The sequence below is a fragment of the Mustela nivalis genome (assembly GCF_964662115.1).
Source record: "Mustela nivalis genome assembly, chromosome: 9".
Classification (NCBI taxonomy): domain Eukaryota; kingdom Metazoa; phylum Chordata; class Mammalia; order Carnivora; family Mustelidae; genus Mustela; species Mustela nivalis.
In genome coordinates, this window is record NC_139028.1 from 64,053,948 (window position 1) to 64,081,361 (window position 27,414).

The following is a 27,414-nucleotide window of genomic DNA, read 5'->3' on the forward strand; positions in this document are numbered from 1 at the left end:
GCCTATTTCCCAACTGAGTGGTAGTTCCTATCCAGGCTCGGGCTGGAGAGCCTGGTTCCCCAGGAGGACCACAGCTGAGGGACAAAGTGTGGAGGACAGCCAGGAAGGGCCTGGAAATGAGGGAAATGAGGTCTAGGAGAGGCAGCAGAGATTCACACAGACAGCTGGGCGAACACATGCACGGACAGATCGGGACACACACAGACCAAGCCTGGACTCCAGAAGCCTGCCACGGGCCTTCGAGAGGCCCACACCCTTCACACACCTGTGGGTGCACACATACACTTACTCCAGAAGCTCCTTCACCACATCCACACAGCGGGAGAGTGTCAGGGAGGTGGCAGAGGCAGATCTGGGGTGGAGTTAAGAGAGACTTGCTAAGGGACTGGCCAGGGAGTGTTTGGGCAACAGCCATTCATCCCTACACCTTGCTGGGGACCCTGAGGCTCATAGGCCGTTGAGCCTGGGACAAGAACTCAGCTCCTCCACGAGCAGGAGAGTGGGATGACCCACCAGCAGTCCCAGGAAGGCGGAGGCAGGGAGGGATTTGGCAATAAAATCTCCTGAAGTTTCCACCATGATGGTAAGAACTGCCCCCTGACAAAAGTTCTGGGGAGGCTGAGCTGGGGTATACTGGGGAAAGGGTGAGGTGTCCTCACGCTGGGATAGCACAAGGCTGGAGGATGGAGGGAGGTAAAACCTAGGCCCACTGAATGACCTCAAAAATGTCCAGAAGAAGATGTGTCCTGGGAAGACTTGGCCCACCAGGGCTTCCAGGACTTTGGGGACCAGCATCCCATGCCCTCCCCAGAGTTCTTTCACTGCCCCCAGGCCCAGACACCAGTGACCTGCAAGGAAGGGCTGAAAAAGAAGGCTTCGAGTTGGTGAATAGAGCGAGGGTGTGGGGAGGGCAGCTTCAATGACAAATGGAGACGAATGGGGGAGACTGAGGGGAGAGGCCCTCAGGGATGGAAACCCCAATCCCTGGGCTTCAGAAGCCCATGAGAGCTCACATCTATACATGCTCACATGTTCACTCGCACTCTGATATGCTCCCCCAAGGTTGTACACACGTGTGCCCTCATGTCCCTGTGAGTTGCACACCTTTGCCGACACACATATGCCTGTGACAGCTGAGTCCTAGGCCTTGCCCACAGTTCCCTGCTGGTGACACCCATTCACCAGAGTGACGCCCCACCCCCAGAGCTCCGGTCCTGAGAAGGAGAGAAAGAGGCGTGGGGGTCCCTAAGGTGGCAATGACCCCAAGCTCCAGGCACTGGAGATCAGACCCATCCTGGGTGGCCTGAGCTGTACTACAGCTTCTCCCCAAACTCCTCTCAACCCAAGAGCTCAGCCCAAAGCCCTGGAGGAAGACTCCAGAGTGGGGCGCAGCTCAGAGCCCTAGGACAGTCCTCACCTGAAGGGTCTCTTCCACTTGTCACCAGCCTCACTCTTCAGGGATAGGGGCTCAGCAGTCGGGGCCAGAGTCTCAGCCTCCTCTCTGATCCCCTGGCTTACACTGTGTGGGCTCCTGGGAGAGGGAGTGAAACTCAGGAAAGTCAAGGGACCAGCACCCCTGCCTCCAGCACACAACACGGTGAAGAGAGGTTGGTGTGGGCACACGTGCGATGGGCAGGCCTGCTGTTTCCTACGGCCAGAACACACGAGTCCGCATGTGTCCTGTAGACTCAGTCTATATGGGGGCCCCCGTGAGGACCAGGTTGTGGGTGGGGCAGAATTGCAGGCAGAGCCCTGAGAAAAAGGGTCCCTTAGAGCAGCGGGGCCGAGGCTGAGCGCGCAGGACCCGGCGCATCCCCACACTTACTCGCTGATGCTAACTGTCCGCTTGGCAGCCTTCTTCAGCTCCAAGGACACCTGAGCCTGCTTGGCCCTGGAGGTGAGAAGCATCCAGATAGCCCTACCCCGGCCTGACGCGACTCGGCAAGCAGAGGTGCCGCGCGGACCGTGCCCACCCCCCACAGCGCCGCGCCTCCGAGGGGCGGGGCCAAGCGCGCTCACTTCTCGAGGCGCTCAAGGCGCAGGTTGCGCTCCGCGGCGGCGCGCGCCTTGCGCTGCACGAGCCGTTCGAGCAGGTCCCGCGCCTCCTCCTCCAGCCTGCGCAGGGCCGCCTCCTGGAGCCTGGCGTGCGCGCGCAGCGCCTCGTAGGCTGCCCGCTGCGCTGCGTTCAGCTCCCGCTGTGCGTCCACTAGCCGCGCGTGCCGCGCCCTCGCCTCCTGCAGCTCCGCCACGTGCGCCTCCAGAGCTGCCAGCCTGCAGGAGGGGGGACTCTGTGTCACCGCGTGGTGGCGCCCGTCTCAGAGATGGGACACACTGTCCCTCTCATGCAGCCAGGCAGGTGACTAAGCCAAACCTCCAACCAACTACGTAGGGAAAGTTCTCGGGCCGTGCTGCAGACACTCAGGAGCACCCCGTCCCCTCTTCCCCGGCAGAGACGGCCCGAGCCACCCAGAGATGGGCGCGATCCCCCCTCGCGCTGGCCCGCGCCTACCTGCTTTGCCGCTCCTCCAGCGTCGACTCCAGGGCGCCCAGGGCAGCGCTCCTCTCCACTACCTGGTAGGCCATCTAGGAGCGATCGGGGGCGGGAGGGGGGCGGGAGGTGGACGGGAGCGCCTCGATGGGGCTCCCACCGCGCCTTGCCGGCGGGACACCACTGAAACAGTCTGCTACTCCAGCCACCCGCGGTCTTACAGAACCGGAAGTAGAGGCTCAGACAGCTTTAGGATCGTGCAGGGGAACGCACTGTTGTTTTTGTGCAACAGTGAAAGGACCTTAGGCTCTGGAGTCTAACAGCTAAATTTCGGTACTGGCAGTGCCACTTATTTTCTCTGTGACTCCAGGGTAGTCATTTAACCTCTCTGACCTGCTGTTTCCTCACCTGTAAAGTGGGAATGATAGTACTTTCCCTTCTCCGGGAATGTAGAACTATTAGGAGGAGTAATATTTCAGATAATAGCAAATGTTTACAGAGCACATGTGTGTCATGCCCCTGTTCTGAGTACTACACACATACTAACTCTTTCAATCACCATAACAACAGCAGGAGATAGGTACTGCCATTTTCTCCATTTTACAGAGAACACTGGCACAGAGAGGTTATGTGTCTTGACAAAGTTACACAGCCAAGTGGCAGGCCACGTAACATGATGCTCCAAGTACAGGACAGGTCCACAGGAAAAGTTCAAGGGATGTGGGCTCTGTTCCCCAAGCTCTAACCCTGGCCTACCCAAGCACAGATTCTAGAGAGCAACCAGGAGCCTTAAGCAGAGACACAGGGCAATAACAAGAATGGGCTGTGGGAGCATGGAGACCAGACTGAATACTGGAGCTGCCCCCAGCCCGAGAGTGGGGGTGAAGGTCAGCTCATCTATGCCCCTGCCTCATTCAGCTGTCCCTCAACCAACAGCTGGGAAAGCCACAGATAGGAAGGTTGAGTCCCACTTTTTAGAGCTGAGGGGTCAGTGGAAGAGACAGACTTCAGGCGAAGAAGTTCCTACCAGTGTGACAAGAGGAACATGAGGAAATAACCAAGGCTGGGACTCTGGTTGCTAACTTGTTCCTATGTTCTTCTCATGTGGGCCTGGTGAGGGACGGATTGAGAAGCAAGGCCAGGGCTGCTCCCCTACACTGACATACCTCCCTGTGTGAGTGCTCCCACACCTGCCTACCTTCCTAGCTGGCCCAATCCATAATGTTTGTAATTCCTTTCACCACGGAGCAATCTGAGCTCCACTTCTGCTTCCTGGCCTGTCATTTCCTTTCATTGCTATTTTGTAACACAGTATTTGGGAGGAGGTTTTTCAAAATCCAAATAATAGAGATGGAAAACAGATGAGTGATTGGTTGCAGGGTTAGGGATGGTTGGGGGAGAGGAGTGAGCTGCGGCCAAAAGGGTAGCAAGAGGGAGATCTTTGTAGTGATGAAATCGTGCTGTATATTGCTGGTCACACACATCTACATAGGGGACACCATGACAAAGAAATACACGTACATCTCATACCAATATCAGTTTCCTGATTTTGTGTACTATAGTTACATAAGAAGCAGCCAATCTTTACAACTTCCCATGATCTATAACTATCCCCCCCCCCAAGTAAGTTAATGATAACGATATATGCTTGTTGCAATGTCCGAAACAGTACTAAGAATTAAAGAAAAAGCCACTCCCCATTCCCTGCACATCCAATGGGAACTGACTGGGAGCCATTGGGCCAGGGAGGAAGTGCTAAGGGGGTTCATTGAAGTGTGCCCGACAAAGGGGAGTATGAGTTCAGAGACAGGGAGAGGGGCAGGAGGCTGGAGAACTCCACTGGGAAGGCTAAAGGCTCTGGAAGTTATATACGAAGCTGACAATGGGAGAGACAGTGAGGGGGGTTCCACTTCTTTACTCCATGGGCTTCTGTTCTCTTGAAATGTTCACAACCTTGTATGTCCGTATTGTCTAAGTGTGATCTTTTTGTTAATAAAATATATCACTCTGGGGGTACCTGCCTGGCTCAGTTGGTAGAGCATGGGATGCTAAATCTCAGGGTTGTGAGTTCAAGCCCCACACTGGGCATGGAGGCTACTTAAAAAATATGTGTGTGTGTGTGTGTGTGTGTATACATACGTACATACATATACGTATCTCTCTCTTTCTCGCTGTGAGTGCTGTATGGAGAATGGATGGGAGTGCCAAGGGAGGCATCATCCAGGAAGAGATGAGGGTAACTTGGGCCATGCCAACAGAGTTGATGGGTTTGGAGGCAGGATCCATGATCTGATGACTACTAGCTCAGGATGAAGGGCCAGGAGGGACCAGAGATGCCCCCTCAGTTTCCAGCCAGTGACTACCAGTTGGGGTGGAGGGTCTACCTCGTCCATCATTTAGTCTACAAATATTCACTAGTATGGACAAACCCCAGAGTTAAGCAGAAGCAAACCAAAGGCATCCCAGGCCTTGAGGATCACACAGCCCAGAAAGTGCCTCAAATGTCAGGCTGCAACTACAGCAGGGCCTCTGAGGGAGAGGCTCTCACTGGGTTCGAGACCCACTCCCACAGTTGTTGGGCAAGTAACGTGGCATGCTGTCACCAGACACGTGTTTATGGCCTATCAGTATCCTCCACTGGACTGGAAGCAACCTGGGGCCAGGTCTTGTTCTTATCCTGTGCCTTGGATATGACAACTGCCAATAAATCTTTGTTGAAAGAATGAATGGAGATCACTGAAGGCGGGTTTGTGTGGGAGGGAGTACAAATCCTGGCTCCACTTCTCTAAGCCTCCAATTCCTGCTCTAGAGTTGCAGAGGAGTAGCTGAAACAAGGCTTAGCCCAGCACCTACAGGCATCCCCTCTCCATGTGCAGCTGGCCACATACTGTGGGGGAGATGGTGAATCTTACTTTTTGCTGACCAAAGAGTGTGGTGCTCAGGAGAGAAGGCTGGGCCAGAAACAGGTCTTGGAGGCAGCAGTCTTTGAGGTGACAGGAGTCTGTGAAGCCACCCAAGCTCCAGGGAACACCCGCATTGAAAGGGAGGGAGAAAGGAGCCAGAGAAGGAAGTGCAGAAGCAACCGCTACAGAAAAGAGAAGAAAACCAGGACAATGTGGCAAAACTGAAGCCAAAACACCCCACAGGGTGGGGGCAGCAGTGTTGGGTGGAAGCAGCAACCCCTGCCGTGGTGGGGGGCCAGCCTGCTCATCTAGTCTGCCCATGTGCACGGTGCATCAACCAGAGCCAGGCCCCGGGTTTGGGGGAGCAGGATGCGAACAGAGCAGCCAGGACCATCTGGAAGGGGGAATAGACGTCATCTGGCCTTGTGCACCTCCTACTCTTCTCTGAGCTCTCACCTCATATCCTCTAGCTGCTGCTGGAGACCAACTCTGCCTGTGTTGCCAGAACCAAGCTGGAGAGCACTGTGGCACTGAACTTGGGGAATGTCCCTCACTTGCTGGACCACTTGGACCACATCCCCTTGCCCCCAGAGTCCTGGATCCTGGCCCCAGGCCATTCTCTCTCAGACCTCTGCCCAGCCTACCTCACCACAGACCCGCCGGAGCCCCTCCTCCTCCTCTTGCCACTTCACCCTCAGAGTGGTTGGTGATGGGATTTCATCTGAGTCAGGCCTCGAGTCCTCCTCCCTGCCAACCAATAAGAGAATGGTGTTCATTTCCCTCCGTTCACCCACAGGATGAACACGAAAAGCCTGAAACCAAAACCATGAACTTTCTCCTAAGGAAGGTGGAAGCCAGAAAGCCAGTAGAGGAAAGAGCAAGTCTCCCGAAACTGGAACTGCCCATGACTCCCCTGCTCTGGGATTTCCCCAGGCCTTGGGTTCCCTAGCTAGGACCCTCTTTCAGAAGCACCTCCCAGGGGCACCTGGGTGGCTCAGTCAGTTGAGTGTCTGCCTTCGGCTCAGGTCATAATCCCAGGGTCCTGGGACCCAGCCCCACATCACACTGCCTGTTGCTGCTCCACGGAACCCAGCTTCTCCCTCTCCCTTTGCATGTCACTCCCCCTGCTTGTGTGTGTGTGCAAGCGAGTGAGCTCTCTGTGTCAAACTGATTAATCTTTATTTTAAAAAAAGAAAAGAAGAAGAAGCCCCTCCCAGCTGTGAGGCCCAACCCACTCCTGGTTCTCATCTTCACTCCCCCTTTGGAGTATATAGCAAGACCTTTCCTTGAGGTATCAGGTAAGGGTCAGGGAGACAAAAAAAGAGGAGGGGAAAAGACAGGAGTGTAGGGTGGGAAGGGAAGAGATGAGACAAATACAGAGATGGACTGAGAAATGTGGTGGAGAAAGGACTGTCTAAGCAGCTGGTGTGGAGGAAGGTTCAAAAGCCCACCTCCTCCCTCCCCTGGGTAGCAGCTATGGACCAGTGAGATGCCCTGGAGATAATGAACCCAGCATAGTGGGGGCAGGGCCCAGGCATAGGCAGCCCATTGTACCCAGGAACACTCACACTCACCAGGGGCCCTGCAGGGTAGTGGGAGTGACATCATTTGGCTCTGGCTGCAGCTTCTCTGAGATCCAGGCCAGCAACTCAGCCTTCTCTAGGAGACGGTTATCTAGGGGTAGGGGAGGGTGAGCCTGGGGCAGAGAAAAACAATTTCCAGCAGACTCCAGGCCTACCTCTCTGGCTGGGAGGGCTGTAGGAGGAGTCCAGGGATGCAGAATGGCATGGCTGCTGGCAGGCTGGACTCTGGCCTCTGTCTGAAGGTGTCTGTGGGCTCTCCCAAGACCTGCAGCCCTGGCACAGCCTCCTCCCAGTACCAGCCCACAGGTCCTCCCAGGGGAAGACTAAAGAAAGACAACCACTGCAGGGGAAGGAGATGGCTGGCCTCACCGACCCCTTTGGATCCTGAGGGAAGGAAGGGGCCAGAGACTGATTCAGCCTTGTCCCACAGCAAGTCTTTGCCCCAAAGAGTGATGAAATAAACCCAGCTCCACCTGCCTCTGGCCTTTGGCAAATTACTTCCCCTCCAGGGGCTCTAACTTTCTACTCTGAAAAACAATCCTGTCTTCCCCAGGGTTGGGGTAAGGTTCCCCCAGGCCAGAAGAGAAAGTCCTTGAGCAACTATTCAGCAGACCTCCTTGAATTTGGTAGTTTTTGCTACAGACCCTGGAATATCTCTGTCCACCCCCACCACACTCACTTCCTCTTTTCTCACCAGTTAGGTGGGGGCAGTGTGTGGTAAGCCCAGGCCTAGCTCCTCAGCTCCTTTCCTTCACTCAGTGTCCTGCCTGTCACCTCAGCTGGGGTCACTGGCCTAGTTCTCGCACAAAACCCCACCCCAGCCCTCAGGGCACTGCACTGCTCCCTCCCCCAGCAAATCTAAAGAAGATGCCATTTTGCCCAATTTATGGGCGAAAAATCTGAAGCTTACAACCCACCCTAGACCACATAGAAAACTGGAGCTTCATTATGTCTGATCTCAGCCCTCTGGGTCTCTACAGTCTCACGGACTGCAGCTCTTGGGGAACAGGGGTAACTTCTCCCTCAACTTGGATGGTTCCATTGTCCATCAGAGCAGTGGATAAGTGAGGCTGCCTGGAGGCAGGAGGCTGGCCTCACATCCCTGAGGGAGAGGACCAGCAGCCTAGAGGGTTGCAGGGAAATGGCCCAGGACAAGAGCTGCAAATTCAGTTTAGGGGATAAGGGGGGAGATAGTTAAGCAGCAGCCAAAATTAGGACCAGTGTTGGAGCTGGTGGGATAGTAGCTGTAATCCCCCCAACCATGACCCTGGACATACAACCTCGAATGACCAGGGGCACTTACACAGATGCACCTGTTCACCCTGGCTTGAACTGCCGTACCCACTCCTGACCAGCCCCCCACCCCACAGAAACACCTAAGTATGACTTCTTGGTCTCAGCCAGCAGCCTGGAGCCCCCTGTTTCTCCCTCGGGCTGGGGTTGCCCAAGCACAGAGATGCTCCAAAAACCTGAGCCAGGATCACTTAGCAGTGGCGAAGCCTGAGACTCTGAGCTTTCTCCATAGAGATTCAGAGTTTAGAAGTAGCTGCTCTCAGAGTTCTTTCATTGGGTGACAGGGACCAAGTGGATCGACTAAATTGTACCTTGGGAACTGCCCCGGGAGGGGGGAGCATAAGAGACCCTTTAAAAAACAACACTAGCTAACAAACCCGTACCCGGGAGACCCAGTCCAGAGAGGCGGGCCCTGAGGGGTTAGGAGGGCAGGAGCACCGGGGGGAGCTGGGTCCTGGAAGGGGCTCTAAGCAGTCCGGCCTGGAAAGGGCAGGAACGGAGGCTAGTCAGAGGTGGGGCGTTTAACAGACAGAGCGACCTCCAGGCCCACGGATCCGAAGGCTGTTCTGCACGCGGCTCTCAGCCCGAGGAGCCGGACAATCCCCTGTCCCCGCGCCCGGATCCCCGTTCCCTCCACTGCCGTCTTGCACGGCCCCCGCGGCGCACTCACAGGCCGGCACCAGCTCCAGGAAGAGGGCCTTCTGCGCGCGGTCCCGCTGCCGAAGCTGCCGCACTATATGGCGTTTCCAGCGGGCGTTCGGCACGCCGAGGGGCCCGGACCCCGCCATCGCCGCTGTCCCGCCCGCACCGCGCGCCTCTCCCAAGGAAGGAGGCGCGACCGGGGCGGGGCCTCTGGGGGACTCCGTGACGTCGGCGGGCGGCCGCGGCGGGGACTCCCCAGATCGCGCTAAGAGCGTCCGCCGGGGGTGGAGGTGGGGGTGGGATGGGGGTTGCGGTGGGGGTAGGGGTGGGGGTGTGGAGAAAGCCGCGCAGATGTGCTGGGAAAGCCGCCCCAGGGCCGCACCAGAAGTTCTCACCTACGTCCGCCGCCATGACACGGGGCGGAGGTCGCGGCCTCCGGGGCAGCTTCCCCCACGCCCATGCGCGCGCTCTCGGCCGGCCGCCCGGTGGGTGTTCTTAACCCCTCGGCGCCAAGACCGCGTCCGGAAGTGACCGACGTCGCCGACGGACCCTCCGGCCGGGGCGCGCCCTGAGCTAGGGAACTAGAGAGCCCTCACGCGCGGACCCTACCCTGGAGGCGTTCCGGATCCGCGAGGGGAGGCGACGCAGACCCGAGGCCTGCACAGCGTGACGTCGAGCTGAAGCGCGGAGAAGGAAGGGGCTGAGGGGAAGAGGCGCCGCTTTCGGACGTGACGGCGTTTGAGTTGGAACGGGAGGGCTGCCATAGGTCGGTGCTGGCCGGGAGGAGAGAGGAAAGGATTCCAGGCGGCGGGAAGAGCAAGTGCAGAGGTCTGATGGTATAAAAACTCCCAGGGGATAGAAACTCGTGGAAGGGCAGGAAGCAGAAGAGCTCCTGTGCAGAGCACGGTTTAGGCGCTCAGTTCTTCGCAGAAAATAGAGGTCTCTGAGAGTGAAGGCGTGCAGCTGATTCCACCTGGCAATCCCTGGTCCAGAAGGGAGAAGCAGCTGGCCGGAGGTTGCACAGGAGCGGGTGGCTAACCTGGCCGGCAGCCCGGTGTCCCGTCTCCGGGCTCAACCGCTCGCTCTCGTGGGGCGGCCTCTGGGGGAGTAGCAGCAGCTCCTGCGGGTACACTTGACGGTGAACCATGGGTTGCAGGGAACTGCGATAAAACCGTGTCCAGCAAGGCCCCTGTCCAGAGCTGTGCGGACACGCCGGGTGTGAAGAATGAAAGGAGGGATTCACCAGACCCAGCCTCACCCTGCTCTCGGCGAGTGATTGCAGACCTGTCTACGGAAACGGAGAGAAATCGCGATTTAGGGGAGCCGCACAGGCCCTGGAAGTGACGGGTCTTTTGAGATGTTGCATGGTGGGATGGGTGGCAGGAGTTGGGAGGCAGTAAATGCCAGTGACATCTCAGAATAATGTACCCCTGCTATGCTTTGAAACCACCATGAACTGAGCTCTGTCCCCCACATTTCCCTTGCACAAGCGCCTTTGGAACACCTTCTCCTCTAGTCCTCCCGACTCCTACTCATGGGCCACCTCCTCTGGGAAAACTTTCCTGCCCCTTCACTAAGTGAAGGCCTTTCTGACCTGAGCCACATTCCAAGCCTAGCCTGTCTGTTGAAGGAGGGAGTGTAGGTGGCAACAGTTTCCAGAAGGCATGCCCAGGAGACTCCATGACCATGGAGACCCAGAGCCCGTTGGTGACAGTGAAGAATTCCTTTTAGGACTGACTGACTCTCAGGTGCCTGGAGACACCCTCATAAGTCTGTGTGCATTGAAGAATGTGTTAACAGGGCTCTGCTTGGCGGTGAGAAACAGAGGTGGTATTTCTCTCAAGTGAGGGGTTCCTAACCCTCTTTTGACTCACAAAATACTCCTAGGAAATTTGAAATCATTTGTCGTTTTTCAATAATATGATAAAGAAGTGATTGATTTTGACTAAAAACATTTATCTTCTATCTTTAGAATATAAGAGATTATGTTATAAAGATTGATTAAAATCTTAGATAACATGCATAGGACAACACATTCCCATTTTTCACATTTAACATGCTGTTTCATTCATCATTATGGAAGAAAAACGTGATTTGATGACAATATATGTAAAAAGTGACTAAATCATAATTTGGAGACCTAATGTGGTTTAGAATATGTAGTTGGCTCTTGAACAACATGGGTTTGAACTGCACAGATCCACTTCTCTATGGATTTTTTTCAATAAATATGTTACTGTATGATGAAAGAAGAAGAAAGGCCAGGCTTTGTGGTGACTTGGCTACTGAGACCTCGGAGTCTCCAGGCAGAATTCCTGAGACACAGATTGTAACAATCCTACAGCTCCCTTCAAGGACTTTCTTTAATGTTTTGCCACCATAGCTTTGCTCTTGTTAGTGTTACTTCCCTCTGACAGCCATAAACACCCCCCCACAAAGATATATGTTAGCAATTACCTTCCAAGGATATGGCCCACTAGTATACAACTGAAGGGTGTCAAGACTAATGTTTGCTAGACGGGGGTAACTAACTGTATCTTAGCAACAGCTAGCCACCCAAGCCCCTGAAGGCCTTGCTTCCAAATTCCTTACACTTTTGCTCTAACCTCCACTAACTAAAAAGTGTTTAATCATTCACTCCCTACAAACACAAGTGCAGCTCTTTCTGCCCATAGGTCCTGTTCCTATGCTATCATAAAAGCACCTTTTTACACCAAAAACATCTAAAAAATTCTTGACCATCTGCTCATGGCCCCATATCACTGTAAATATATTTTCTTTTCCTCATGATTTTCTTAATAACATGTTCTTTTCTCTTACTCTATTATTAGAATACAGTATATAATACATACAATATACAAAATATGTGTTAATCAACTGTTTGTGTTATTGGTCAACAGTATACTATTAATTATTAAGTTTTAGGAGAGTGAAAAATCCTAAGTGGCTTTTTTGCTGTGCAAGGGTCGGTGCACTTAACCCCCATGTTGTTCAGGGGTCAACTGTGGTTTATAACTTACACCTGGATTAGGGATCTCCCAGCAGCCAGAGTGACTGTTTAAAAACCTAAATCAGCTCATGGCACTCTTCTTTAAAACCCTCTAAAAGGTTTTCCAGCATATTCAAAACAAATCTCAGATCCTTTGTCATGGCCTACAAGGTCCCACTCACATCTCTGACCTTATCTCTTTCTACCCTGTGAACAAAGCCTTATTCACAACACTGAATAACTGCCTCACTCATTCCACGTTGGCACCTTTGCCTGGGATATTCTCTATTACTGGTGCTCTTCCTTCAGATCTTTTAAGAGCTGACACAGCCCCTTTTTTCCCCTGTTCATCCACTCTGAAATAGGCTTTATTCCAATCAATGTCTACAACATCATCTAATTGTTCTTCCTTTCAGAGCACTTATCACTCCCAGAGAGGATCATTTTTCTGTGCTTGTTCAGTTGTTTTTGATCTGTCTTTCCAGCCTGTGTGGAAGATTCAGGAGAGCCAGGACCAAGTCAGCTTTGATCCTGGCACTGTCTTCAGCCCTAGAACAGGACCTGGCACCAACTGAGAAGGCGATCCATAAATATTTATTGCTGTTGCTGTGGCATCAAAACTATACAAAACCAATTTTAATGGCCCAATGCTTAGAAGTTGTGAATTCAAAATTGTGGCTATATTGGGTGCCTGATGGCTCAGTCAGTTAAGCGTTTGACTCTTGATCTCAGCTCCAATCTTGATCTCAGGTTAGTGAGTAAAAGCCCTGTATTGGGCTTCATGCTAGACATGGAGCCCACTTAAAAAAACAGTAGGGAACATCTGGGTAGCTCAGTCGGTGAAGCGTCTGGTTTCGACTCAGGTCATGATCCCTGGGTTCTGGGATTGAGTTCTGCATCAGGCTCCTTGCTCTTCAGGGAGCCTGTTTCTCCCTCTGTCACTCCCCTGCTTATGTTCTCTCTCTCTCTCTTTCTGACAAATAAATAAATAAAATCTTTATAAAACAACAATTAATTAATTGAAAATAAAAAACCAAAATGGTAGCTATATCTAATAGAAAAAATAAATCACATGCACACAGCCAAAAATTTAAATAGTACAAGCGTGAGACTTTTTGCCTAACACCATCATATCGGTCAGGAGGGAACAGGCTGTTCTATGGCATTTTGTTTCTCTATTATTTAATACATCTATTTCTTAGTAGTGCTCATGATCCTTTTACAAACTGCAGGGGCACTTGGGTGGCTCAGTCAGTTAAGTGCCCAACTCATGGTTTTGCCTTGGTCATGATCTCAGGGTCATGATCTCAGGGTTCTGATCTCAGGGCAATTGTATCGAGCCTCATGGGCGCCACACTCAAAGGGGAGTCTGCTTCCCCTGTTCCTCTGCTTCTGCCCCTGCTCTCTCTCTCTCAAATAAAAATAAATCTTTAAAAAAAATGTACAAGCTTCAAGTGAACAACAAAATTTAATTTGAATGTTTTTTTTAAGATTTTATTTATTTATTTGTGAGAGAGAGATCACAAGTAGGCAGAGAGGCAGGCAGAAAGGAGGAATCAGGCTTCCCGCTAAGCAGAGAGCCCGATGCGGGGCTCGATCCCAGGACCCTGGGATCATGACCCAAGCCGAAGGCAGAGGCTTTAACCCACTGAGCCACCCCAGTACCCCTAATTTGAATGTTTTTATCAGTTGTGTACTTAATGTATCTTAATGTAACCAATTAAATTAACTGAAAGACAGAAAAGAAAGAAAATACACAAAATATTTCATGTTGGGAAGACTCAAAATAAAAATATAATTTACACAAATAATGAACTCATTATTTTCCAACTGAAATCCCAATTGCATACCTTTTTTATAGAACTTGACAAGTTGTCTCTGACACTCATCTCAAAAGAGAATACCTGAGAAAAAATATTTTAAGAATAGGAAAAGCTATTATAATGAAAATGGTGTGCTGTTGGTTCGGAAATAGGCAAGATTAATAACAGAATAGAGACCAAAAATAGATCCTCCCCTGTAGGGATTTTAATATGTGATGAAGGTAGAATTTCAAATAAGTAGAAAGAGGGGTCTAGTCAATAATTTACTAAGGACAATTATTTATCCAGTTAGAGAAAAATGCATAGTGAGATTCCTTATTTCACACCATATGCAAAAAGAATAAATTCCAAATAGATACTAAATTATGACTTATACATATACAAATGATAAATATATTAGAAACAATCAGGGTAATTTATCTATAACATTGGGATAGGGAAGACTTTCCTAAACAACACCAAAACCTAAAAATTATCACAAAAAAAGGTAGATATTTTAAACATATCAAAATGTAAAATTTCTGAATAAAAGACACATGCCCTGGGATGCCTGGGTAGCTCAGTTGGTTAAGCATATAACTTTGGCTCACGTTGTGATCGCAGGGTCCTGAGATCAAGTCCCATGTTGGGCTCCTTGCTTGGGGGGAGCCTCCTTCTCCCTCTGCCTGCCCCTCCTCTTGCTTGTGCTTGCTCTCCATTTCTCTCTTTCTGACAAGTAAATAAATAAAATATTTTTAAAAAGAAAGACACCATACCCTATCAAAATTCCAAGAGACTTTCTTGCAGAAGAGGAAATGCCAGTCCTCAAATTTGTATAGAATCATAAGACGTCCTGAATATTCAAAGCAATCTTGAAAAAGGACAGAGTTGGAGGACTTCACACTTCAAAATGTACTACAAAGCTACAATAGTTAAAACAATGTGGAATTGGCAAAGGATAGACATATTGACCACTCGATTAGAGTTGAGATCCAGAAATAAACCCATATACCTATGGCCAATTGATTTTTTTAAATTTTTTTATTTATTTGAGAGAGAGAGAGAGAGTGCGCATGAGCTGGGGAAAGGGGCAGAAGGAGAAGCAGGCTCCAGGCTAAGCAGGGAGCCCGACATGGGGCTCAATCCCAGGACTCTGGGATCATGACCTGAGCTGAAGGCAGACTCTTAAATGACTGAGCCACCCAGACACCCCATGGCCAATTTCAATTCACCTCATGAATTTTTTTAAAGGTTTTATTTATTCATTTGAGAGAGTGAGACAAAGACAGAGAGCACAAGCAGGGGGAGAAGCAAAAGGAGAAGGAGAAGCAGATTCCCTGCTAAGCTGGGAGCCTGACATGGGGCTCAAACCTGGAGATCATGACCTGAGCCGAAGGCAGATGCTTAACAATCTGAGCCACCCAGGTGCCCTGGCCAATTGATTTTTGACAAGGATGCCAAGCTCATTCAGTGGAGAAAGAATTGTTTCTTGTACAAAAGGTGTCGGAACAACTGAATTTCCATATGCAAAAGAATAAAGTTGGACCCTTACCTCACACCATGTACAAAAGTTAATTCAAAGTGGATCAAAGACCTAAGCTTAGGAACTAAAACTACAAAACTCTTTGAAGAAGCATTGAGAGAAATCTTCATGACTATGATTTTATGGTTATGATATCAAAAGCACAGACAACAAAGGAAAACATAGATTGGCTTTCATCACAATTAATAACTTTTGTGCATCAAAGGAGACTATCAAGAAAATGAGAAGACATCTGACAGAATATTTGCAAATACATATCTGATAAGGGTTTGGTATCCAGAATATATAAAGAACTAAAACTTGGGGCACCTGGTGGCTCGATTGGTTAAGTATCACACCCTCTTGGTTTTGGCTCAGGTCATGATCTCAGGGTCATGAAATCAAGCCCATGCTCATCTGGGAATCTTCTTGAAAATTCTCTCCCTCTGCTCCTCCCCTGACTCACTCTCTCTTCCTCAATTGAATAAATCTTTTTTAAAAAAGAAGTTAATACTCAGAGTTGGTAAAGGAAATGGAATTCCTCTGGTGGGAGTGTAGATAGGTCTAACCTCTTGGGAGAGCACCTGGGCCGTATAACACACATGCACCCCTTTGGACCCAGCAGCTGCACTGCAGTGTATGTGAATGGTCCAGACACTTAGGGTTTGAATGGAGTGAGTTCATCTATAGCTAATGGGGTTCTGGGGCCCCTGACCTTTCCTACACACCACATACACACACTGTTTATTGCTTCACAGGGAAGACAGAATTTGGGATGACATGAACTGAAGCTACACTCACCAAACGTGTAGTGATTTGGGCTTTCTTTTTTTTTTATTATTTAAAAACTTCACTTCTTGGGGTGCCTGGATGGCTCAGTGGATTAAAGCCTCTGCCTTTGGCTCGGGTCATGATCCCAGGGTCCTGGGATCGAGCCCCAAATTGGGCTCTCTGCTCAGCGGGGAGCCTGCTTCCCTTCCTCTCTCTTTGCCTTCTTCTCTGCCTACTTGTGATCTCTGTCAAAAAAATAAATAAAATCTTTTAAGAAAAAAACTTCACTTCTTTATTTCAAAGCAAAAATAAAAGACCCTCCCAACCATTTCCAAAAAACCCCAATAATAGTAACAATAAATCCTGCTAGAAACCATAAGGAAGCACTAAGAGTTTGAGTATTACATTTTACAAGTATGCTGTTTGGATTTTTATTTGTTTTTTAAGCTGGTGACAATACACATATTCTTTTTTTTTTTTTTTAAGATTTTATTTATTTATTTGTCAGAGAGAAAGCGAGCGAGATCGAGCACAGGCAGACAGAGTGGAAGGCAGAGTTAGAGGGGGGAGCAGGCTCCCTGCGGAGCAAGGAGCCCGATGTGGGACTCGATCCCAGGACGCTGGGATCATGACCTGAGCCGAAGGCAGCTGCTTAACCAACTGAGCCACCCAGGCGTCCCCACATATTCTTTTTTAAAAGATTTTATTTATTTATTTGATAGAGAGAGAGATCATAAGTAGACAGAGAGGCAGGCAGAGAAAGAGGGGGAGGCAGGCTCCCTTCTGAGCAGAGAGCACAATGCGGGGCTCTACCCCAGGACCCCAAGACCATGACCTGAGCCGAAGGCAGAGGCCCAACCCACTGAGCCACCCAGGTGCCCCCTATACATGTATTCTTAAAAACCTTAAAAGTACAGCTAAAGGATTTTGCTTAAAGTTAGGGCTGTTTTTTTGTTTTTAAGTTTTTATTTATTTGAGACAGAGAGAGAACACAAGCAGGGGGTTGCAGGCTGGCAGAGGGAGAAGGAGGCTCCCCACTGAGCCGAGACCCCGATCCAGGGCTTGATCCCAGGACCATGGGATCTCGACCTGAAACAAAGGCAAACACATAACCAACTGAGCCACTCAGTCACCCCTGAAATGAAGTATTAGAGGGCTACTTCAAAATACTGTGGTAAGGGGCACCTGGGTGGCTCAGTGGGTTAAAGCCTCTGCCTTTGGCTCAGGTCATGATCCCAGGGTCCTGGGATCGAGCCCCATATCCGGCTCTCTGCTCAGCAGGGAGCCTTTTTCTTTCTCTCTCTGCCTCCTTGTGATCTCTATCTGTCAAATAAATAAATAAAATCTTAAAAAAAAAAAATACCGTGGTAGGACCATGCAGCGATCCTTTGGAGAGTGATGCTGTCCCTTCTGTAGTCTAGCAAAAGTTGAGGGACCAGGTTCAAAAGTGATCATACTTCCAGGGTTGTAATTTGGGCATCATTCAGTGTGAGCTAGTGTGCACAGTGCTTTGAAATGGCCAGGAAAGGAGAAGGTGACCACTTTATTCTGCAAAGTCAGGTGAAAGTTATGTGAATGAGAGGAATACAAACTTCTTTGGTAGATGAAATATAGCAGAAGTGGAGTGGGAGGAAGTGGCCAGAGGGTCCTTCACAAGGAAGTGCCTCAAGATGTTAAGTATGTTTGATTTCAGATGTGGTCAAGGAAAAATCCAGGCACAGCCCTACAGAAGCTTCCACAGTACTCCCCTTCCTTCCCGGCAGCAGGCAGGCCTCATCTTGCCCCTCAGCGAGCTGGCACAAAGCGAAGGCCGTCAGGTTCCAGGAAGGCAGGTGGCTGTGAAATTCCCAAGGCACCAAAGGGACTGGGTACTGGAAAGGGTGGAGACACCAACTGGAAAGGCTTCATGGGGAGGGGACCATAAGGTAGAGGAGAAGGAGGGGACAGTTGCGAAGACAGTTGGGATCTCCTCTGAAGCCTCCTCATTGAGGCCCCACCCTTCATTGAAGGATGAGGGACAAGGGACAGAGTAATTCGGGCCCAGTTTCTGCCTGCCCCTCCCTCCATTCCTCCCAACTTTAAAAGATTTTAGGATGTCGACCTCTGTGAAATGCAGCTCATTCAGTGTGAAGCAGTTTTGAGGTTAGTGGGTAAAGAGATACCTGACCCAGGTGAGGAGGATCCCCACCCATCTAACGGGTCAGAGATATTCAACACCTAGTTCTTACTTGAACACAGCAGCGAGGAGTGGTTTCAACAAAACAAAACAAAACAAAACAAAAACAAACAAACCACAACAACAACCAGAAGGAGATGTCCCGGAAGCAGGAGAAAGGCCTAAGCTGGAGATTGGTGGTGGGCTGGGGCTGGGGTGGGGTCATCAGCTTTTGGGTGGAAGTGAATGAGGTCATCCAAAGAGTATGCAAGGTGAAGAGAGGGCTTGTTACAGAAACCGGAAGACCAGTCAGCCGAAGCCCAGTCAGCCAAAGACCAGCATCAGGGACAAATCCATAGTCCAATGAAGCCAAGACAATACACCAGAGGAACCATGGGGTGTCCCACCAAACACAAGAGTCATCACAGGATTTGAGAGAGAGGAGCATTAGGTGAAACTTAAATGAAGCAATATTTTGATGGCTCAGAGCAAAAGAGAGCTGTGTGCAAAGGAGCCAACATCCACTGCTAGGTGGAGCCAGGGGCCTGTTATCTTAGAAACAAGCAAGTTTAAACAAGCAAGTTTAAAAAGATGTGATATTCAGAAGTCCCTTATCTGAATCTCTGTATCTGGGCTGTAAATCTTGTCCATTTAGAGAGTTAGATACTCCAGACAAAAGTTTCTCTCATATAATTTTAAGCAGCAAAGTTTTTGATAGTCTATGATTTTAGAAAATTAAGCTGCTCAGTGAGTAAGAAAGAGGTAGTTACTCAAAGGAGGGGGTTGTTATGATATTTTATAGCTGCTGTATGTCCTAGGGAAAATAGTATATACTGTTAACTTTGCAGCTGGCTCATCCGTGTCTGTTATTCCAGCCTGATAAATAGCAGGGCAGATTTTTACAGTCCGAACTAATGTTTAGGTTTTCAAGAGACAAAAAATGGAAGAGGAATCTGTAAAGACAGAAGAGTGAGTAGGCAGGAAGAAAACCAAAGTGTAAGTCTGACAAAGCATGAGGGTGATTACTGGTGTTGAATGCTACTAAGGAGGTCTAGTTTATTGTGCTACTCTCCAATACACTAGCAACTAGGTGATTTAGATTTTAATTTGAAGTGATAATTACAGGGGCGCCTGGGTGGATCAGTTAAGCGTCTGCCTTCAGCTGAGGTCATGATCCCAGGGTCCTGAGATCCAGCCCCATCAGGTGCCCTGTTCTATGGGGAACTTGCTTCTCCCTCTCTCTCTGCCTGCCTCTTCCCCTGCTTGTGTGAGCATGCACTCTCTCTCTTTCTCTCTCTCTGTCAAGTAAAATCTTTTTTTAAAAATAAAACTAAAAAAATAATAAAGTGATAATTACAGGGATGCCTGGCTGGCTCAGTCTGTGGTGCATCCAACTCTTGATCTGGCCATGAATTTGAGCTCCACCTTAGATACAGAGATTACTTAACAACAACAACAACAACAAAAAAAAATAGGGGAGCCTGGCTGGCTCAGTTGGTAGAACATGTGACTCGATCTCTGGCTTGTGAGTTGAGCCTTACCTTCAGTGTAGAAATTACTTAAAAATAGAATGTTTTAAAGATTTATTTATTTTAAAAGATTTTTATTTATTTATTCGACAGAGAGAAATCACAAGTAGTCGGAGAGGCAGGCAGAGAGAGAGGGAAGCAGGCTCCCTGCTGAGCAGAGAGCCCGATGCGGGACTCGATCCCAGGACCCTGAGATCATGACCTGAGCCGAAGGCAGCGGCTTAACCCACTGAGCCACCCAGGCGCCCAGATTTATTTATTTTAAAGGGTGGGGGAGGAGCAGGGGAAGAGGAAGAGACTCTCAAGCAGACTCCTGCTGAGATGGGGGATGGGCGCCTATCTCACCACCTTGAGATCATGACCTGAACCAAAAATCGAGAGTCCGAGGCTCAACCCACTGAGCCACCCAGGCTCCCCTAAAAATAAAATCATTCTTTTTTAAAGAAGTGGCTAATTATATTAAACTTAAAATATTTTTTAAATTAAATTAAAATTTTTATTCTTCCATGGCACTTAGCCAAATGTCAAGCGTTCGGTGGCCACAAACTAGAGGCTACCATATTAGTGCAGATACAAAACATTTCCATCACCACAAAAGGTTCACTGAACAGCAGGAAGAGAAATGGGAGTCCCAGCGAGGGTGATCCCTGTGAGGGCAGTCTTCAAGGAGTGATGCGGGTGAGGTGCAAACATTAGCGAGCGGTGTTCTTTCTAAAACTCAGCCGTAACAGCACTATTTTCCTGTAACAGCTACTGCGTGACTCCTGCATGCCTCCAGCCCACAAGCCCCGGCTCAGAGCGCTGGGCTCCGCGGCTTCACTGCCTTTCCCGGACCCGGCAAACTCACTATGGTCCCCAAACTCCATCTCCCAACGTGCCCCGGCGGGCTTCAACGTCTCGTCTTCTTCGGCTTCTGGGAAATGTAGTTTTTAAAGCGTTCCAACTCCGGAAAGGTGCTAGGCTTGAACTAAGGCTCCCATAAGGCAGTGCGTGGGTCACTGCGGTCCTGTCCGGTCAGCCATGAGCGGGTAACGGGATGGACACCCAGGGTTTAGTGGAGAGGGGGCTGAGATGCTGGAGTCCCCAGGGAAGAAAGGATATCAACTGTGCAAGGTCTCTTCCTGCCGCTCCTTCAGATCGCCGCCGCTCTGCGGCTGCGACGTTGCTCAGCCAAGATGGAGCCGATGGGGGCGCCAGGGCACCGTAGTGGCTGAGCCGCCACGAGCACCAAGGGACTGGGAGGCAGCGTCCAACGCGGAGCAGCCTGAGGGCCATTGGGCGGCCCCTGGCGGCAAGCGCACGCGCACGCGCAAAGGCGGGACCTCGCAGCCTCAGTAAACACCGAAGAGCGTCTGCGCTAACGAAGCTTCTCGGGATCAACACTTGGGGGCGCCTTAGCGAAGATAACAGTAAAATAAATAGTATCGTTGAAGTCTTGGGTTCTTTCTGTTGTCCTTTTTCTTATGGTTTGTAAAGCACAGACCCCTTCATTGCCTGTCTTAATTTGATCTTCATAGCAGGATGATAGGTTTTGGGGTTTGGGTTTGTTTTGTTTTTGGTGTAATGTTAGTTTTCCATCATATATCCTTATTATTTCACAGCAGGTTTTTTACAAATGGGACAACGGGTCAGAGAAAGTCACACAGCCAGAGTCCTAGCATAATACAGTGTGAAGGACCAGAGACGGTTCAGGATTCACAGGCCCTAGCCTAGGCTCTGCCTCTCATTTGCTGTAGTTTGTAAATGGAAAGAGGTTGTTGGAAGGATTCAATGAGATCCAGGCATGAAACTAAATTCCCAAGCAGTCTATAAAGGCAAAATATTATAGTCAGTGGTTGCAGATTGAGGGGCCCATTTCCTCATTTTACAAATTGCAAAACTGAGACACCCAAAAGGGGCAGGAGCTTGCTGCATGTATCAGTAGTCTGTGAGAAAGGGCTGAAGCCCAGCCCTACCGCCACTGAGCCGATGGCCCTTCCCTGCACCCCAAAGATCAGTGTCTTTGTTGGATACAGGCTCAGAGATAGACTTTACTCTGAGAGCCTGGGGGAAGTCCCTATTCCCAATCCTTCTCCTACCCAACTTGGCCCTAATGAAGGAGGGCCCTACTCTCTTGAGATGGCTACCTGAGGCAGGAAGCTAAGGAGGATCTGGAGATTGCTGGAGAAAGAACAGTGTTGCTGGAGCCGTACAGACTCTGCTTCTCATGGTCCAGGCAAGGGAAGGAGCCCAGGTGTGACAGAAGAGGGGGTAGTGCTAAGGGAATAGACCCTGAATGGGAAGGAGTGGGAGGACGTGGGGCATTGTTTCAGAGCCTGGGAGGAAATGGGCACTCAGGTGGCCATTTGTGGCCAGTGACAGCTGGAGGTAGTATATAGAAAGGGCTGATGATGAGGAGAGGAAGAGATGCTCATTTTACTGAGGCTGTAGGAGCCATTCTCCTGGCTAGGTGAAGCAGCCAAGTGGTACCACAGGCACAGCATCCCATCCCCCAGGATCAGGCAGCTGCCCACCAGAGAAGTGAACTTTTCTCTGTCCCTTGTAGTGGTGGAACTGAGCGGTACCCAGCTGGTTCTCTCTGGAAGGCTTGTCCTTAGAGGTTCTGGGGATAGGTGGTGGGGGAATTCTGGGGGACCCTGAGTTCTGGTTGTAGATGGAGACTTCTCAGGCAAGTCATGTAAGGCAAATGTTTGTATAACTGGAAATCTAAGATTCTTCTCAGTTCCAAGTATCTAGTTCTCTGGGCCTTTAACACTTACCTGTTTTCAGCAGGGAATACAGGCTACAGAGGAAAGGACTCCATTAAGGACACACAAGGAGTTGGGGTAGAACCAATTTAGGATAGGGATCTTTCCATTACATGGCAGTGATCAAACATCTTCATCAAACATTTATCGAGTGTCTGATGTATACTCTGAGAGCAGCCACCTTGGGGTAGCAAATAGGAGCCAGGATTGCCATTGGACCTGGCTTTTAATCAGCCCTGTTTGTGACTTAATGCTGTTACCCTGGGTGAGTCATAACCTCTCTGAGCCTCAAGTCGTCTGTAAAGTGGCAGTAGTAAGACCTATCTGGGGTGTGACTATGAATTAATTGAGTTAGGAGCTGCTAAACACCAAGAACAGCACAAGGCATGGGGTTCACACTCAGTAAACATTAGCCACTGTCGTTACTCATGAACATGGATTGAAGCCGGGTTCTACTAGTTCCAGGCAGGGGGAGAGATGCTGCAGCCCCAAGTCTCCTGAGCTCCCAGATACTTTCCCTCCATGCCCTGGGACCCTGTGTTTCTGGAAGTCAGGAGGCGGTGGGGGGTGATGGGGACCCACATCCCCATTTCCTCTTCTAGCCCTGGAGACCTGGCCGGGAACAAGTGCCTCAAAGAGTGTTTACACCTCCACGTGCAACATGATTCCCTTCCTTACAACCTGAGGTCCAGAATGAAGGTGATGCTTGCTCAAAGCTGCGTGTTACAGCCCTGGGCAGTCAGACTCAGAACTGACTGGGGTCTTTAACCCCATCAGGGCTTGGTGTCATGCACAATCTTTCCTCCCTGCAAGGCAGAAGTCCAAAAATGCTAATAGCAGGAACTTGACCTGCCCCCTCACCCCCATCAAAGCAAGGACTGGAGGGCAGGGAGGGGCCCAGGTGGGCCTGACATCAGGTACCCTACCCCCAGCTCACCCTGTTAGACGGTAGAGGTCTGGCCCAGTGGTAATTTCAACCCTGGTCCAAGCCTCCATAATGGAGGTCTCCTTCAAACCCCCTATTTACAGAGGAGGAGAGAAAAACCCAGAGAGACCAAGAACTCACCAAGAGCTCCACAGTGAGGTAGGAGTGAGTCTGGACCGAAATTCTGGTCTCCTGACATTAGGTCAGGGCTCTCTGCCTGGCAATCAATTTGGAGAGGGCAGAGCATAGCTCCATCGCTCCCTCCCAGCGCCCCCTCAGCCCTGCTTGGATCATCCCTGATGCTGCCACCTGGGGGGGCCCTGGTGGGGGAGAGGCAGGGGGGAAGTGGGTGCTTGGAGAGGTAAGGAGAGGCGGAGTGAGAACCTGGTCAGAGACGGGCCCAGAGCTGACCTGGGACAGGTGCCCTGGGGAAGCTCTTCCTGGTGTGGTGGCTGCTGCAGGATTCCAGGGCCTTACTAATCGGTCTGAGGCAGCAGAGGATAAAAATACCGTGGGAGCATACTCCTGGAGGAGGGGAGCAAAGCAGATTCAGGAATGAGTCACAGAGCCCAGCCCTAAATTTAGAAGGTGCTGAAGGAGGCAACCTCCTCCAGGGGAGAGCACCGTGGAGATGCCCGCTGAGTGGGGGCACCAGGGCCTCAGAGCACGGGGCAGGGGCTGGGGGAAGCTGCCTGTGCAGCCTTGCCTTGTAATGAGAAAACAGACATGTTGAGTTGCCGCTTAGGCATTTTACAAGTATTCACAACCCTGCTCACACCCAGAGTCTGGACATTTAGATGAGGACCTGAGCTTCGGGTTCCCACCACAAATTCCTGCTCAGCTCTTCCTGGTCACTTCAAATGACCACTCAGAGCTGAGCCTGTGAAAATCTAGTGACCTCCACCCTGATCTCCTTAGAAGGAATAGGGGCTTGTGACCCTGCTCTCTGTCCCCTGCTGGCTGAGGAGCCGGCTAGAGGACTGCCCTTCCCCTGGCTCGTTGAGCCTGTTCTGGGATCTGAAAGTAATTCATCCCCTGACTTGACTTCCTTTGTGTGAGTGTACTGAAACTGCGCCTTCAATCAAAAGGACCTAGGGTTTTCACTTTCCCAGAGTGTAAGCTCAGATCCCGAGAGAGAGCTATCAGCCAACCCCATGTGGGCAATTCATGCCTCCTCGTTCGGCAGATCCTCACCTACGTATTCCTTTTTTTTTTTTTAAGATTTTATTTATTTATTTGACAGACAGAGATCATAAGTAGGCAGAGAGGCAGGCAGAGAGAGAGAGAGAGAGAGGGAGGAGGAAGCGGGCACCCTGCTGAGCAGAGAGCCGTATTCGATGGGGGGGGCGGGGGGTGGTTCAATCCCAGGACCCTGAGATCATGACCTGAGCCAAAGGCAGAGACTTTAACCCACTGAGCCACCCAGGCGCCCTGTCACCTACATATTCCTGACAGACCAACCCCGAGGTCTCTAACACGTGCCTCGTGAAAGCTGAGACTGTCCCGGGCCTGGACCACATATGGATTTGGACCCCAGAATGAACACTGAGCCGGGGCAGAGCCTTTAGCCCCATCCTCAGAGTCCCTAGTGTGCCTTCCCCACACCAGCCCTTCCTCTGGTCCTGGGAACCAGCCCTGGCACGTGGACATCTCAGTTCTGTCCTGCCCACTGGCTGGTCACGGCCACGCTCTTCATGTATACAGCTGTTGGACGCTGGTGGCGGGGGAGGGGGGGCATCTGTGGGGACACGGAGCTAATGTCCTCCTGAGTGAAGGCCTCCAGAAGGATACCCATCCAGGCCTTTGGCATCTGTTTGGGAAAGGGGAATGAGGAAGGGGGACAGAATGTCCTAGGGCTCACCTCTGCTTGATTCTCTACCTCCTGGCTCCAGATGAACCCAGGTGGCTTCTTTTCTTCACACCAGAAGAGAAAGGTCCTACCTCCAGGTCAGGGAACAAAGATGCAGGAGAGAGGCCATCCTTGGGGACAAATGTCAGACCTCAGGGGAAGGGGGCTCAGGAGTGGTGGCCTTTATTGAACACTCAATGCTTGCCAGGCACTGGAAGAACTGAGACACAGAGAGCTTCAGTAACTTGTTCTCCATCACACAGTAAAAGGTTCTAAGCCAGACAGCCTGGCTTCCCGGCTCCCCAGCTCCAGCGCTTAGCCATCACGCCCGAGGGCTGAGCAGGTGTATGTCACGGCATCTGCCCGGCCTTTGTTCCCATCCTCCTTCCACACCCTCCAGTCCCTGTGTCCTGGAGCTCTGGGAGCTGTGCTCTGGGCCTGCAGGGTCTTGCTGCCCAGGTTACCCCCAGGTTTGGGGGAGGGAGGAGCCTAGCAAGATCCCCACACCATGCAGGACCTCACAATGTACAGAGCCCCCTGCCAGCCTCAGCCTGGTGGGGGAATCTTGAATGCCACTGCTTGACAAAATAACAGGCCTAGAAAGGTGCTCAGGGTAGGTAGAGTCTGAAGCAGAACCATGAGGACCCCCTCCATGGGAGGGCCCCAGACCCGGATGGCCTTGCCCTCCTGGGTCTCCCCTGCTGATGTTGTCAATCTGGCTCTGCCGCTCCAGGAATCCAGTTTGATTGCTGGGTCGATGCTGCCTTCCAAATGCCCTGGAATTTCCTGTCAGAGGCTCCTGATCCATCTGCCTGACCTTTGGCCCTCCCTAAGGCTGTGCTCAGGCCACTAACAGTGCAGGTAGAGGTGTCCTTGCATGTCTTCAGGAAGGACAAAATTGTCTGGCTCTTCTACCCAGGCAAGAAACCCAGCATGGGCACGAGTGCCCCTTTTCTGGCAGCCCACACAATTTCCTTCTTTCGGTTTCTTATTTTTTAATCTCAAAGCTGGGCCACAGCACCCTGACTCAGGCAAGTTTCCACCCCCTGGGATGGGAGGGCCTCTAGGGAGCACTTCAGATCACCCTTTGGCTGGTGGGAGGGGCTATTGCTCTTCCTGAGGGGAGAGGCTCCTCTGTCAGGCCTGCTTGGGGAACTGGGACCTGCCCAAGGACACAGCCTGGCCCACAAAGCTTCCCCCACATCCCTCCTGCCCCACACCCAGGGGACCACCACAGGGACACCAAGGGTGGGTTCTGTTTCTTGCTGGGCCTTATTTTCCTCATCTGTGCAATGGGGCTAATGGTCCCTGCCTGACCTTCCACCTCAAGTTGCTGTAAAAGTCAGACAACATGAGTATGAATGTTCTTACTCTGGCCCAGCACCTCCTCACAGAGGGGCTGTGTGTGTGTGTGTGTGTGTGTGTGTGTGTACACGTAACAGCTGCGACTCCTGGGTGCTGTCTGGGGATTGAGGTCTGGAGAGGACTGACGTGCCAGCGGGCAGAGCTCCGAGGATTTGTGCTATGGGTGACAGGTTGCCAGATGTAGCCAGTATTGGGAGCTTACTTATACGAAAAAGGATTCTTTGCCAACCTGGAAATCAAATTTTACTCGGTGTCCTGTGTTTTATCTGGCAACACTCCGTGGGTGCACTGGGTGACCTGGTGTGCCCAAGCCCATATAGCCGGGTGGGGCTGGCCATGCAGGAGACTGAGGGGGCATGTGGCTGTGTGGGACTGTGACAGGACACCAGTGTAAAGGTCTGTGGCTATGACAGCATCACCAAGAGAGGACAGGATGTGGGTAACTGTGGGCTCTCTGGGACTCCCTCAGGCTCTAGCTGCCCCCTCAGGGCAGGGTTTGGGCTGTTTGCTCAGCGAGGCCCAGCAAGGCTAGGGACCCACCCTGGGCAAACACTTAGATCCGGCTCCACATGGGACTGGGCTGCAGAGCTATGGCCACCTGCCATCAGACTGTAAAGGGCACATGCCTCTCAAGGCCAAGCCAGCCCTGGGGGCCTCAGAGTGCTCTGTCCTGGGCCCTTCCAGAGGGGCCTCTGGAACTACTTCTCAACTCTGTTGCTTCCTGGTGACATCACACAGGTCACTGCCTGATCTTCTAGAACAGTGCCCCCAGGACATTGCCTCATTGCTATGGGCAACCTGGGAATTCCTCCACCCAAACTGGCAGGCTGGGTTACCACTGAGGAGGGGGT

The 27,414-nt window shown here is 51.1% G+C and overlaps 1 protein-coding gene and 2 long non-coding RNA genes across 19 annotated transcripts in view; 1 reads left to right on the forward strand and 2 right to left on the reverse strand.

Moving 5' to 3' along the window:
- Positions 1–12,359, reverse strand: part of ATG16L2 (autophagy related 16 like 2) — a 24,986-nt gene extending 12,627 nt beyond the window's left edge. For 2 of the 17 annotated variants that reach the window (XR_014316457.1, XM_082749727.1), the window contains exons 1-9: positions 8,938–11,744; positions 8,651–8,747; positions 6,966–7,087; positions 6,036–6,138; positions 2,510–2,583; positions 2,020–2,271; positions 1,826–1,891; positions 1,418–1,648; positions 290–352 (exon numbers count right to left, since the gene is read on the reverse strand). Coding sequence is in view for 13 of the 17 variants with exons in the window: in XM_082749727.1 (XP_082605853.1) it covers positions 290–352; positions 1,418–1,648; positions 1,826–1,891; positions 2,020–2,271; positions 2,510–2,583; positions 6,036–6,138; positions 6,966–7,087; positions 8,651–8,747; positions 8,938–9,320 (1,391 nt within the window). In the remaining 4 variants the exon portion in view is untranslated. Of the gene's footprint in view, positions 1–289; positions 353–1,417; positions 1,649–1,825; positions 1,892–2,019; positions 2,272–2,509; positions 2,584–5,400; positions 5,420–6,035; positions 6,139–6,965; positions 7,088–8,650; positions 8,748–8,937 lie in introns of those variants that run through there. The other 15 variants (XR_014316458.1, XM_082749733.1, XR_014316459.1 and 12 more) reach the window with 13 other exon arrangements.
- On the forward strand, positions 2,271–21,109 carry LOC309873683. The gene is made up of 3 exons (XR_014316468.1): positions 2,271–2,574; positions 12,384–12,477; positions 20,428–21,109. It is a non-coding gene; the product is annotated as an uncharacterized lncRNA (long non-coding RNA).
- Positions 20,151–27,223, reverse strand: LOC309873686. Its single transcript, XR_014316472.1, has 3 exons — positions 25,211–27,223; positions 23,761–23,874; positions 20,151–21,483 (listed from the first exon to the last, which is right to left on the reverse strand). It is a non-coding gene; the product is annotated as an uncharacterized lncRNA (long non-coding RNA).
- Positions 27,224–27,414: the final 191 nt, after the last annotated feature.